Source organism: Bos indicus, chromosome 3 (genome assembly GCF_029378745.1).
Source record: "Bos indicus isolate NIAB-ARS_2022 breed Sahiwal x Tharparkar chromosome 3, NIAB-ARS_B.indTharparkar_mat_pri_1.0, whole genome shotgun sequence".
NCBI classification, from domain to species: Eukaryota; Metazoa; Chordata; class Mammalia; order Artiodactyla; family Bovidae; genus Bos; species Bos indicus.
The window spans coordinates 30,979,580-30,993,330 of NC_091762.1; the positions used below are offsets into that span (position 1 = coordinate 30,979,580).

General features: G+C 50.7%; 1 protein-coding gene across 3 annotated transcripts; it reads right to left on the minus strand.

The window, feature by feature from the left end:
- Nucleotides 1–1,086: 1,086 nt before the first annotated feature.
- TAFA3 (TAFA chemokine like family member 3) lies at nucleotides 1,087–13,718 on the minus strand. 3 transcript variants are annotated; one of them, XM_070785898.1, is made up of 9 exons: nucleotides 13,410–13,710; nucleotides 11,921–12,164; nucleotides 10,517–10,677; nucleotides 9,543–9,605; nucleotides 9,322–9,375; nucleotides 7,843–7,958; nucleotides 7,015–7,164; nucleotides 5,947–6,071; nucleotides 1,087–4,615 (listed from the first exon to the last, which is right to left on the minus strand). In XM_070785898.1, exons 6-9 carry the CDS (start codon nucleotides 7,955–7,957, stop codon nucleotides 4,604–4,606), a joined length of 402 nt encoding a protein of 133 aa, XP_070641999.1. In that variant the 5' UTR covers nucleotide 7,958; nucleotides 9,322–9,375; nucleotides 9,543–9,605; nucleotides 10,517–10,677; nucleotides 11,921–12,164; nucleotides 13,410–13,710; the 3' UTR covers nucleotides 1,087–4,603. The 3 variants fall into 3 exon arrangements, 2 of the variants coding, with proteins under 2 accessions (XP_070641999.1, XP_070641998.1); XM_070785897.1 differs by lacking the exon at nucleotides 1,087–4,615 and adding an exon at nucleotides 4,651–5,341 and having other exon boundaries at nucleotides 13,410–13,718; XR_011565749.1 differs by lacking the exon at nucleotides 1,087–4,615 and adding an exon at nucleotides 6,290–6,747 and having other exon boundaries at nucleotides 5,967–6,071; nucleotides 13,410–13,718.
- Nucleotides 13,719–13,751: the final 33 nt, after the last annotated feature.

Sequence of the window (13,751 nt, forward strand, 5' to 3'; positions counted from 1 at the left end):
ATCTAATATAGTCACTGAAAGACACATATATATCATATTTTACTTATGTATAACTAATCTAGGCAGACAAATCAATTTCTAAGTTGGCAGAGCCCAGCTCTGTGAGTTTGGGAAGGAAAAATCCCCCTGGGGATCACTAAGAGTAACAATAAAGGAGCCATTCCCATTCCAGCCCCTTAATTTTCAGACTCATGAATCCCAGCTATGTGAGAAACAGCACTATATATTGGTCACTGATTCAGGGCATATACAGCATCCTGGGGACATTAACTAAGCCCTGCCCAGTGTTGGCACTCAGCTTGTATTGTAACTCTCAAAAAAAAAAAAAAAAGAAAAGAAACACACCATTCTTTCAGGCCATTTAATTCAAGGTGATCAGACATATAAGACCTATGAATTCTATGATCATGAGCCCTTTACCATATTTATCTCATTTACTTTTAAATGAGTTCCTTAGTCAGACACTATGCTTGGTGGAATGCTGTGAGAATGAACAAGACATTCTAGAAGTCCATAGATGGTAGTTTTGGCAGAAGCAGGTGAGCAAGGAAGGAAAACTCATGTTCAGATCAATAGCGCATGCTGCTAAGTCGCTTCAGTTGTGTCCGACTCTGTGCGACCCCATAGACAGCAGCCCATCAGGCTCCACCATCCCTGGGATTCTCCAGGCAAGAACACTGGAGTGGGTTGCCATTTCCTTCTCCAATGCATGCAAGTGAAAAGTGAAAGTGAAGTCGCTTAGTCGTATCTGACTCTTAGTGACCCCATGGACTGCAGCCTACCAGGCTCCTCCGTCCATAGGATTTTCCAGGCAAGAGTACTGGAGTGGGATGCCATTGCCTTCTCCGATATTAGGTGTCAAAGGATGTCTGCTCCAGTAAAGAAACCATGTCTGGTACAGAAACTGAAAATAGAGTCCGCCTGGTTAAGTTTACGATAACTCACCGTCATTTTCAAGATCTGTCTGTCTTCTATACAGAACAAGCACAGAACAAGAAGTCTTGTTGGCTATATGGTTTCTCTGCAATGACTTGCTCTGCTATCATAGCAGGAAAGAGTAGTCACAGACAATAATAAGCAAATGAACATGGTTATATTCCAATAAAACTTTATTTACAAAGACAGGTGGTGGACCAGATGTGGCCCATGGGCTTTGGTTTGCAGACCCCTGCACTAGGCTCTAAAGAAGCCTTAAGCCATCAAAACTGGCTGCACAGGTCTCCCAAAGACTGATAAGGGCTCCATTCTGTCTCCTCCAAGAAGGACAGAAATCAAGTTTTAATTATTTTGTGTAGTGCTTTGGTGTTTTGATGTTCTTCTGAATGAGTGATCTCAATCCCCCCTTTTATCCCATCTCCCCTCTTTCTGTGTAGACATCTCTAAGTGCTTCCCTTTCTTCTTCATTCTGTCCTTTTGAATTTACAGGGTCAGGCGATTTTAGAGTGAGGCTCTTTCACATTCATCCTTGCTAACATTCTGGTTTCTTTTCAGATCCCTCATCTATACTAGGGTAAGAGGCAATGTACAGTAGGATAAAGAGCACTTGTCTGGATCACTGGGCAGGATCTGCCACCAGCTTGCTATGTGATTTTGAGCAAATTACCTTACCTCTCTGAGCCTTCCTTTTCTCATCTGTCAAATGAGGGTGTTGGTTAATGATCTCTAAAATCCCTCCTAGCTCTAAGATTGTGATTTTAGAAAGTGGCAGCTTCAACTCCAGCCAACTGTCAGGGGCCATTAATTAGGATGTCACTCACAGACCTTAATGAAACTGCCAGGAGGCCACAGAAATTAGCCAAATGATCTTCTGCAGTTGGCAATCTTCCTTCCAAAGCTGGGTGGATAGAGTTACCAGCCAACTCAGGAAATCTGAGAGCCCATCCCACTTAAGGCAGAAAAGGAACATAAAATGACTCCAGGACCTCTGTGCTCCAGGAAAATTCATTTGCATTCCTATACTGCCATTGAGATAGCTACAACATGTGCACAAATATTGACTTAGTTGGAAGCAGGATCCAAGGGAGCTTCTGTTGGGAGATGGCATGCTTTTCCTTCTCCACCAGATCCTGTTGTATGGGGCTCTCCTGGCCATATAAAGAATACCCCTCAAAGCCCACCAAATAAACATATAAATGGGTCAAGAGGAAATGGAGGCTTTGAGGAGTTAAAAAAATGAATGAGCAAACTCCAGCATGTGCCAAAGGAAAGCAGTCTTCTCTGAAGCAAGGATGAGCAAGGTCAGGGAGGACCAAGGAGCCTGGATGAGGCAGGGGCTGGTGGTGGTTGGCCGCTCAGGTATAGTATCATCCCCCAGCTCACAGCCCAGTGGCTATAGATGAGCAGATGGGCAGGAGACTGAAGCCTTCTCCCTCCCTCCTGGACACAGTCTCAAGGGATGGGAAGGGAGTAGAGAAGCCCACATCCTGGCTTCGAGGAGAGCAGGCTCTTACTCTCCAACTCAGTTAAAGCTGTCTCATTTGTAGCCTAAATAATTCACTCGCCAATCTCTCAAGGAACATTAGAAGAAAAACAAAACCTGACCCAGCCCTCCAGCTCAGGTTCCCACTGCACTGAAGACAGGCCGGGAGGCAGACCCAAGCTTCAGAGATGGCCTGCCTGCAAAGGATCACTGGGGCTGGCAATCTTCCAAAAATTGCCTGGGGCCTGGTTTTGTATAGCCCTTGAACTGAGAATGGTTTTCACATTCTAAAAGGTTTTTTTTAAAAATATCATGAAACAAAATAAACAACAAAGATGAATATGCCACAGAGACTGTCTGTGGCTTGTGAATATTTACTATCCTTTCCAGAAAGTAGGCCAATCCCTTAATTCATTCCAAAACCTTGAAGGAAGCAATGACCACCTTTGATCTACTCTTTGACTACCCCCACCCTTATGACCCCACTGTGTGCAGAGAGATTCAAAGTTGTCAGAATTCTGACAGTAACAGTCTAGCCCAAAGCCAGCATCATTGTTCATCCTGTTACCAAAGCAATGAAAAGGCAAAAAAAAGAAGATAAACCCCTGAGTGGGGTGAATGTTCTTGATTTTCCGACATGGGGAGGGAGGGAGAGAGAGTAGCAGGAAGGGCTGAGACTAACCCCCAACCCTGATTTGTCTTCTCTGAAAGTCAGAATTCAGCACTGTCCCAGCTGGTCTCTACTGACCTTCCCCTCAAGGCCCATCACATCCCACAGTCCTAGTGATCCTAGCCGATCCCAGCTGATGCCAGTAGTCACTGAGGCTGTCTGTGATTTTCTTACTGATGCGACATCCAAGTAATTTGCATCTCTGAGGCCTGTGTATCTGTCATCTCCAAAGTATCTAGGGTGCCAACCTCACTGGCTGACCCTCAGGCCTGGATAGAGTCTTTATCTAGCCCACCAGGGGCTCCCCTGCTGCCCAGAAGGGCCTTAGAAGGAAGAGGACTCTGACCAGCCAGCCCTGGACGCTACCTAGACCCTCTCTTGGAGCCAGAGCCTCTGAGAGGTGCAGACTCCTAAGGACTCCGGAAGAGACAGGTTCGAGAGGACAATGAGGCTGCCAGCTCAGAGTGCCCACCTGTAACTGGACTGTCAGGGGTCTGTTTGGAGGTTTTGGGGCTGAGGGCAGAGTGGAGATCCAGTGGCCCCACATCCTGGTGGGTAGATGTTCTGGATTATTTCAGAGAGGAGTCACCTTCGTAAAAGTTCTTGCTCAGAATCATTTTGCTGTCCGGCCAGTTCTTTGCAGATTCCTGTTCTTGAGCTAAAAACAGCATGGAAGACCCAGGCTGCAATCCTAATATCCAGGCTAAGTGAAAGGTTAGCAGTCTTAGAGATTTAGGAGCCCAAGCTGTGAGACCTTGGGCCAGTCATCTCATCTCTGTGGGACTCAGTTTTGTCATCTGTTAGAATGAGCAAACAAACAAAAACTTGGGGTACCTGGGTGGGGGTCGTTTTACAATCCTGTCCAGCCCATACCCAGCATGCCCAAAGCAGGCAAGGCCCCTGCAGAAGCTTTTCGGGAAAGTTGTTTGGCTTCATCTCGGCTTTCCCTTCCCAAGTCAATTCAGTCCCATTCAAATGAGATACAGCTAGTCAGGCATCAGGGGAGAGTTTTCCTTTAGCAGGTCAGCACTTGCTGGGGATTCAGAGGGACATGAAGTAGGGAAGTAGTGGGTGGTGAATACGACCTCTTGTCTTTGTGCCCTGTGGCTAGAGGGTGGCCGACGAGGTGTGGGAGTCCCCTCCCCAAACCCAACATGCTCACAGCATATGGTCCAGAAACCACAGTCTGCTACCACACACTTTAGTCTAAATTATCGAGAATGCCTTTCGTCAGCTCTTCAACTTGATTGAACATTCCTTAGGGGTAGGGATTGTATCTTGACCTTCTGTCTCCCAGGAGAGCCCAGCATCACAGGTATGTGACTGGAGATGGGCCTGAAGATATGAGGTCTGGATCTGCTCTGAAGTTTGACTGCAATGTCCTGGAAAGAGTCCCACGTACTGGGCACAGGGTATGGGCCCAGGTAAGCAAATCCCAATATTTGCCGGCTGATAACTGGACACCCTTCTCTCATCCGTGGCTCAATCAAGCTGTCGGGTCATGACCCCAAGAGCTATCGTGTCACCTAGAGAACAAGTGATGCAAGAAGGTTAGAGAAGGAAATGCCTGTGCCATCCCAGCATGCCAGAGACTCCCCTGGATATGCAGGTCATGTAGAGGTCATTGCTGCTGCTCCCTTCCCCTGAAGCAGTCCAGACTGGGAAAGCACAGCCTGGTGGCCCAGGCAAACTCAAATCACTCACATGTCACTGCTGTTTTCTTCAGAGTAGCTAACAAATGGCAAGCACAATGATCTACAGGCTACAAACCCAAATCTATGAACTCGTGACCAACGTCAGAAGCTCTGGGGTGGGTCTCTTCTAGTCTTAAACCTACTCAGCATGACTGTGTCCTTGCATGCCCGAAGATAGGAAGCTTGACTTTAGGTCTGGCCACATCTTACTTTGCTGTGGCTCCTGTTCTATGCCCTGTGAAAATGTTGCTCTCTTCAGAACTCCAGAGCTGGCCTTTTCTTCTCTGTTGTCTTGTTTGCATGCTTGTTTGCTGGGTGTGATGGTGAAGAGGGAAGGCAGGAGGCAGAGTTCCGGCCTCCCCCACAGTGTGACTCATCTATACGAATGGCCATGACGGAGTGATACAACTAATCAACTGTGACGCACATGGAACTGCTAAGAGTTCAATACAATTTTAATGACCCCTTGCTCTGTGGGGCGGGCAGCAAGCCATGAAAATAACCACCCTCTCCGGTGGTGTCAGCACAGCAATTCAACCAGAGGAAGGCAGGTGTCAGCTGTAAGGAGTGAATCATGGGAGCGTGGGGTGGGGCCGGTGGCAGGGGCAGGTGGAAAGAATGTCCACTGCAGAGATTCCACTTGGAATTATCTAGGTTATTTCCTCAATTCTCTACTTTGTTCTAAGGACCTGACATTTTCTGGGAGGAAAACTCACTGAAGGCAGAGGGGGAAACCAAGGCTTAAGGAGCAACGGAATCTGCCCAGAAGGACATGCATGCATGCGTGCATGCTAAGTTGCTTCAGTCATGTCTAACTCTTTGCAACCCTGTGGACTGTAGCCTGTCACGCTCCTCTGTCCATGGGATTCTCCAGACAAGAGAATCCTGGAGAGGGTTGCCATTCCCTCCTCCAGGGGATCTTCCCAACCCAGGGATTGAAACTGTACCAGAAGGACACACTGGATTTCAAATCCAGAAGACCTGACTCCAGTCCCTAGAGTCCAGACAGACCCAGCAGAGACTGTCTGGAAATGAGCCCAGAGGGTCTGCTGCTTTCGCTGTGGGAAACCAACATTCTAGATCCCAGGGCTCTGTGCCCCCTTGTCCCACCCACCGTGAAGGCAGAAGAGCAGGGGTGGGATGCAGTGTCCACCCCTGGATACCTTGGTGGTTCTGACTTTGTGTCCACTGCTGCAACTCCACCCTGACAGGTCCGGGAGCACTTTACACTCCTCCCCTGGCAGGCAGGGCTCCATGTGACACCACCACTTCTGCAGGACTATGGAGGCTGTGGGAGCAGGAGGCAGTGAGGGCAGATCTAAGGTCTCTGCATGCAGTGGTGGGGGGTGGGGGGGGCTGGTCTGTGCAGAATGAAGGGCACGTTCCCACACACCCTGGCTCTGAGCCCCGCATTTCTCTTGTCTTTTCCCAACTCTAATCTGCCTGCAAGGCAGTATTCGGGCTGAGGCCTGGGGACACAACCACACCAACCTCAAGCCTACTGACCTTCCATCTCACCAAAGCCAGGGCAGGGTGACGGGGAAGTGGTCTCTCAGGCAACCCTTGACTTGAGCCACCTGGTTAATAGCAGAGAGGCACAGCCTTCTACATACACTCTAGGACAAGTGAGCAAGTGTGCAAGTCATCTGAGGGGGCCACAGGCCAGGAGTGCACAAGTAGGCACGTGTGTGTGAGAGACAGGGAGAGAGCACAAGTGGGCGTGTTTATAGTGCTGCCAAGTGAGCATAAAAAAATAAACATGGGCAGGGCTGCAGGAAAGGCATGAATAGGAAGGAATCCACTGCTGAGTGACGTGTGTTAAAGCTGTTAAAGAATGAGGGTAAAGGCGGGCTTTAGGGTGAGAGGGGTGTGAGAGGCCTGGGAAGGAGCTGCTGGTGAAGAAGTCAGCGTCTGCAGGAATGGGTGTGAAGTGATGAGCCTGCCGGAAGGCTGAGAGGATCCACCTGAGGAAAGGGATCGGTGCCTGTGTCAGGCAGTAGGTGCGGTCGGGAGGGAGGGCACGTGCATGTGACAGCACTTTCCTCATCTCTGGGATGGGGATGGTCACATCTGTGCCCCTCCCCCCAGAGGTGGCCCCTTCATTTGAGACTCCCAGGGTGAAAGCCCTGAGATGGGCATGAAATTGCATCCCCAGCAGATGGCGAAGCCTGGACAGACCTTCTTATCTCTCTGACCAGGCCCTCCCCGCTGGGTCCCAGCCTCTCACTCACCATCCACACAGGAGGGCTTTGCCCGGGTGGTGCCAGCCACCTGGCCGGAAAAGCAAGAGCATTTAACGGTCTGGGAGCGCTCCTCGATGTGGTTCCGGTTACAGCAACGGTGGGTGGCGATCACCTCGCAGGTGCCCTGCTTCACGGGGACTGCAGGGGCCAGCACAGATCCAGATCGGGTGGCCAGCCCAGGCCAGCGGCCCTCCTCCCCTTCCCCGCAACTCCATGTCCTCAGCCCCTCCTCCCAGCTCGGGCAGGGGTAGGTAAGAGATTTCCAATTGCAGGGGAGGAGGAAGTGGATGCAATCTCCCTGCCACGTCCCAGGGCTCCTGTCCTTCCTTCCTCCCCAGTGAGGCCACACTCATCACCCTGGCATTGTCTAGCCCTTGGGCAGGAGAAAGATGGAGTCCACACCAACCCCCACCTCCTGGCCTCCTCCGGGTGAGGCCAAGGGCCTCGGGGCTTACAATGCGTGGGGGAGGATGATCCGCTTACACCAGCTTTAGCTATCCCAGAAGGAAAACCACAGAATTAGGCCAGGAGGCTAGACTTAAGCTCTGACCCGGGGGTGCCTCTCTCTGCAGAACACCTTCCCGGCTGGAAGGGAAGGCGAGAATGGGTCTAGTGGTGCCTTCTCGGGCTGGGATAGCAGAGAGGGCAGAGTTCCTGGGTGAAGAACAGGTGCCAGAACCCCTAGAATCTGAGGGTTTTACTCTGCCTCAGACATCTGCCTGCTGTGGAACAGGGTGGGGTGGTTAGTGTCCAGCTTTCCAGGCATCTTGGAAAACCACATGCCCCCTGGGGTCGGTCCCACCACCTCCTCCAAACCTGTGGGAGTTGGAGGCTGCAAGGAAGCTGAGGCCAGGCGGGTCCACAGCCAGGCCAGGCAAAGTGCCAGCAGCCAGCTGCCCGTGTTCCAGGTCTGCGTGGCCCTCTCACGCATCCTGCAGAAAGAAGCACATGCCCTGCTTGACTCTAGGCAGGAGCCGCCCCCCAGCCACCCAAGTGCCCAGTCCCAGCACTGCTGTGCCACATGGTCTGGGAAGCACAGAGTGGGGCAAGACCCACTTTGTCCCCAGGGAGCTCTCGGCCTAGCACACACTCACTGTAGAAAGTGGTGAGTGCCGGAGTAGGAAAGGGGTGTAGGAAAGGACATGTTCTGCTGGGAATAGCATGGAAAGCTCTGTGGAAGAGATGACACTTAGGAAGTGTCTTAGAGAATGACGTGGACATGGTCCCATGGAGGGCTGTGACATGGGAGGAATAATAATGCCAATTCCCATGTGTTGAGCACCTGACCCACACACTCTGCAACCATGCTCTTGAATCCTTCACAACTGTCCTACAATGTAGAATTATTTGTACCCATTTTACAGATGAGCAAACTGATACTCAAAAAGTCTGGACACAATCTAAATAACCATCAATAAAGGACTGGCTGAATACATTGTGGGCCATGTGTGCAAATACAGTCCCATACAGAACGCTGTTAAAGAATGAGGAGATGCTGTATGTACTGAGGCATGCAATGGTCTCCAAGGATAACCCATCATTTAGGGGGGGAAAAAGCAAAGTGCAGGGTGATGTGTATTCAATGTGTAAAAGGGAGGGATTATATATGTTGCTCAAATATGAGTAAGCTAGCTCACTCTGGAAAATGTACCACAAGACCCTAATAACATTGTTTGCCACCAAGAAGAGAAAGTAGTGGTCTGAGAGTGAGAATGGGTTGACCGAGAAGTAAAGGGAAAAAAGACATTTTTTTCTTCCTATTGCTCTTTAATCTTTTGGATTCTGAACCATAGGAATCTGCTAGCAATTCAACTTAAACAAAAATTAAATATAAAAAGGAAGAGATGGAATGGAGGCTCAGAGAAGTCAAATAACTTGCCCAAGACCAGGCAGCATGTGGGTCGAAAAGCCCTGAGCCCAGAAACCTGTGCTGTTCCCACTGGACCACTTCGTTTTTGCTCTCTTCCCCTTTCCTTCTCCTCCTTCATCCTTGTTGGTTCACATCTCCCAAATCTTGCCCAGATAGTGGAATAGAAATGGAGGGAATCCCAGGGAAGCAGAGGCACAGAGCAGCTTGGAGCCACCAAGAGCAGAAAAGACCTGAACCCCACTTTCTGCTGCACTGCTGGCCCCTTGGGGCATCACTGGGCTCCCTCAGGTGCCAGCTTGGTGCTGGGGACACCAGAGGCCAAACCAGATGCCAGGACTCAGTTGCTCCGATGCTCCTTTTGGCAAGAGCGATTGATCTATGTCTACTCATGCACCCCCCTTACCAACTCCCCCTTGTCAACTCACCTTTTTTGGAATCCTTTAACTTCTGTCTGTTCATCCACTGGCTTCAGACTCTACCTAGACAAGCAGGAGAGATTCTTGTGCTTTGCAAGGGACAGAGGGAGCCTGTGGCCCTCCAGGGGGTGGAAGAGGGCCTGGGTGAGGGCTAGCGGGTGGACTGGGCACTGAAATAGAACCTAATTCTGAGGCTGTTCCCCAAGGTGCCAGGACAGGGGGTAAAGTACCTCCTCTGCCTTGGGAATTTGCTGAGGGCCTTGCAGACTCTGGGAACACGTAGGGTGTTAAGCCTGAAAAGAGAAGCGGGAGATGGTAGGAGGTGTCTACGAACCAACGCTATCACCTCTTTGGTCTTGGGAAGGGGATGAAGGCCAGAGAAGTGTTTCTGAGCAGAATCTGACAGACTGCTGCTGGGGAGAGGCTCCTGAGAATAACAACCCCCGAGGTCCTGAATCCTCTTTGCTGCCCCCTCCCCTCATCCTGCTTCGTACCTGCTTCCTGGACTGCCCAGGAGCTGGCTCACCTCTGCCACCCTCGCCTCCATTCCCCCTCCAGGTTTCTGAGCCCCAGAGGCTTCAGCTCCAAAGGTCTGTTTTAAGACTTCCCCTCTCTCAGCCTCCAAAGGGAGGTGGAACTGGGGCAGGTCAGATGGTGGGGCTCAAGAAGGATGGAGAGCCTCCTGTCGTGGCTCCCCAAGAGTGAGAGCCCAGAAAGGACTGTGGGGGCAGATGGAGGAAGTGGTGCCAAAACCCCTTGGGATAGGTGTTCTCCAAAAGCAAGGAGATTCTAGAAGCACTTCTTTCCTGAGTTGGTATCTCTTCTCCCCGCCCTCTTCGGGAATATTTGTTTTGATAATTACAAAGGCAGCCCCCACATCCCATTTCTCTCTGAGCTGCCACATCCTCCAGTCTAACGTTTTCATCTCTCTTAATGAACCTCAAAATCCAAAAGACCTCGGAGTGTATTAGGTGGGTTCTCTGGCATTCTATTCCCTCCCTTAAAGAGAGCTAGAGAGAGAAGCTTCTGGGATTTGTTCTCGGGCTTCCACACAGCTGCCTCAGTTTCCCAGGCTGTTTCCCCCAAGCCCCTGCATGCCAGCATAGGGTTGAGAATGTGAACTACAGGATCCACCTTTCCCCACCTCTCCCGCCCCACGCCGACTCAGTCCTCCCAGTTCTGAGCCCCCAAGTCCGGGACCTACCTGCCCCAGGCGGTGACAGCTGATTCTACCGGCCTGAGGTTCTCTTCACCTCTGAGCCCAGGATGGAGACCCGAAAGGGGGACTGAGGCCAGCTCCGGTGCTGTCTAGTCCGGAGCTCTGTTCCCCTCACCAAGTTGCTGTGTCCCCGAAGCGGTGGGGCTCTGGTCAAAGTGGCATCACGGTCAGGCGGGGCCCGCTCCGGGCACCGGGGAGCTCCGGGCCCGCCCGGCCAGCTCTGCAGAGCTCAGCCGGGGTCCCTCCGATGCTCCCGCCCGCAGGCTGGGGAAGTACGCGGCAGCCGCGCCGCCTCCTCCTCCTCGCCCGAGGCCGCTCTCGCTTCCCCAGCCCAGAGCGGTTGTCGCCTCCGCCTCCCGGACGGCGCTCCGCCCGCCCGGCGGGCACAGCGACCCCTGGCGGTCGAGGCAAGACCAGGGGAAGAGGGGAAGAGAAGCCAGTCCCGCAATGCGGTCCCTGATGTAGGCTGGGGTAATTCGGAGAAGTCCCTCAAAACTCTGGACGTCTTAGGGCTTGGGGTGTGGGTGCTGAGTGTGAGGACAGCTCAGACACCCAGAAACGTTGAGCCTTGAAGATTTCCGAACTTGCAACCATTAGTCGTATGTGATTATTTAAATCTAAATATAATTAAGTTTCTCATTTATACTCATGATATTTAAAGTGCTCAGTTGCCACATGTAGCTAGGGACTACTGCATTGGGCAGAAAAGATATAGAACATTCCTAAGTTGCACAAAATCCTATTTGACAATTTCTTCTGGATAGATATGTTATCCCTTCGGTGTTTAAATGTTAAAAATCCAGGAGGAAATAACAAACGATCTCTGCTTCAGGAGTGGTGTCCTCTGGGGCAGGAAGGACCAGGAGAGGTACGAGGTTAGGAGCCCAGAAGGCAGGAGGGCTTTGGTAGGCCTGTGGGTGACCTCAGCTTGGGAACTCTTGAGACCCAGTTTCTTCATCACCATAAAAACCACAATGTAATTGCCATGTACAGTGTATAATTCATTACAGGTGATCTGAATGTGAAAGTATTAGACAAATGAGAGAGGGAAGTGGTGGTTGGTGTGTGAATTTGTCTCTTAATTGAAGGCTATTCCTCCTAATTAAAGAGGAGTTTCGGGTTGGAGTAATGGGGAGGGGAGAGGCAAGAGGAAGAAGCCCAGTTCTGGACTCTGAGCCATTGCATGTGGCCCAGGACAGAGGGACTTCTCTTAAGGATGCCCAGTTCCCACCCCTAGCCGAGGCCTCGCACACTCCTGGCAGGACCAGCCCCTGAACAGTTCTCAGCAGAGAAGAATATCCCACAAGACTCCTTCTTCCCACTGCATGCCTACTTTTCCCTTTCACTCTGTGCTGCCTTGGGGATGAACAGAGGTGGTGACCTTCTCACCAGGTTCTGGGGCAGTCTGAGGATGGAGGAGGTGTGATGATGCCAGGAATAGCTGGTGAGAGATTCAGGGAGAGGAGATCCTTAGGATTTGGGTATGGTCAGAAGGCTGTTCTGGAGCCCAAGGAAACTGTTGACATCCCTGTTGACCATCTGGTGCTGAAAGTAGGAGGTCTTTGGGCCCTGGCTCTGTAGCCCACTTGCAGTCACATCATGATGGATGTTGTGAAGAGCAGGAATTACGGAGCTGAGGGAAAAAAAAAGGAATTACGGAGCTGAGTGACACAGAGAAGCGGTAAGCAAACTGTCCCAGAAACACTGAATAATAAAAATAGCCAGGATGTTGTATTTTTTTCTTCTGTCTTTAGCTTGCTGTGGCTGTTTATGCCATTTATCTGTGAGCTTGTTTCAGTTTTTCTCAAACAGGAGGGAAATATCCTTAGCAGCAGCAGCAAGTCCTTTATCTCCATCTGCCTTGCCACTCTGTGTGCCTTTGGGTCTGACTTTTGTTTTTTCTTTTCTTGTGACTTCTTTTTTATTTCTCTCTGCCCAGGGTGTAGGTGTAATTATAAAAGTCTACCAACCTGAATGACCACTGTGATATTTTTATTTGGAAGCTACCAGGAAAGTCACCCCTTCTGGGGCTATAGGCTAGCCAGGAACAGAGTCGTATTCGGGAAGCACCCACCAGACAGAGTCCAGAAATGGAATAGCCGTCATGAACTGGGTGCCAGTGACCTCTGAGGACTACCCTAACTTGCATTAGGACCTTAAGGGCCTTGTCCCCATTTGAACCATGCATGGGGAAGGAGGTGTCTCTGGAAGCCCAATCAATTGCCAGGCTTAGGGACCATAACTCTTTCAGCAGCCTGTCAGTACCACCCTCCCCTCTCAGGTAGGCACTTAGCCTGGCCTCTGTCTCCCCCCGGTGGCAGTCACAGAAGTTGTTCACCTGGATTGCTCTCAGTCTCTGTGTTAAGAGAAAGAGGGTGGCAGAAAAGGAGCCCCTACTCCTCTGCTCTTCACCCTTCTTCTCTTCACCCTTCTTAACCCTTCTTCTCTGATCTAGATAAATCAGTTTGATTCTTAAGATAGTATCAGTTTAGGTGGCTGGGAAATGGACACAGGCATAAATTTCACACTGGGTTGTTGACCTCCTGGAATAAGTCATGTAAAATAACAGGAACGTCCAAACCTGCCTCATCCATAAAAAGAACATAACAAAAACCTGCCTTGCAGGGTTAGTGTGTAGTGTAAAGGGCCTGAAGTAAAGTAAGCGTTTTGCAGAGGGACCATTATGTAGTTAGTCCTCAATAAATGGTAGTCATTGTTGTTATCCTTACTACCTAATTCTTCTGTGGTCAAGGGAGGTTTAAATATGGAAATGTGGGAGGAAATTGTGTCCTGAAAAAAAAGTGGAGTGGCAACCAATCTGACGGATCTAGAGGTGGTCTTCACGGGGAACAGTGCCTCTAGGAATCCAGGAACTTACCCAGCTCCCCAATTCAGGATGACTGGCTCCAGCCTGCCTTGTTACCACCTCCACAGCACCCCAGCAACAGTTCGCTCGCCCTCATTCTCACTCTGGCAGCCCCAGCCAGAGGTGTTATCACACCAGAGCTTCACACCCAGCGGTCCCTGATGGAAGTCATCAGCTCCATCACCCTCTGGGCAGGCTGGCCACAACGAACTGAGGTCGAGGAGACACCACCTTCCCGTCACAATGGGAAAGTTCTAGCTGATGTCTAATCTAGAGTAAGATTTCCTTTTCTCTGTTCCTCCCTACAACAGCAGACCCTTCTTCCCCTAAAAAACGGAGGCGGGAGAAGCCGGA

Bases quoted from the DNA above. Each gene is read 5' to 3' on its own strand.
- TAFA3 (XM_070785897.1), bottom strand. From the start codon at position 7,957: ATGCGTGAGAGGGCCACGCAGACCTGGAACACGGGCAGCTGGCTGCTG. The intron at 7,165-7,842 runs GTTTGGAGGAGG...TGGCCCCTGCAG, and splicing joins GCAGCCTCCAACTCCCACAG to TCCCCGTGAAGCAGGGCACC. The intron at 5,342-5,946 runs GTATCCAGGGGT...CACTCCTTACAG, and splicing joins ACAAAGTCAGAACCACCAAG to CTGACACCTGCCTTCCTCTG.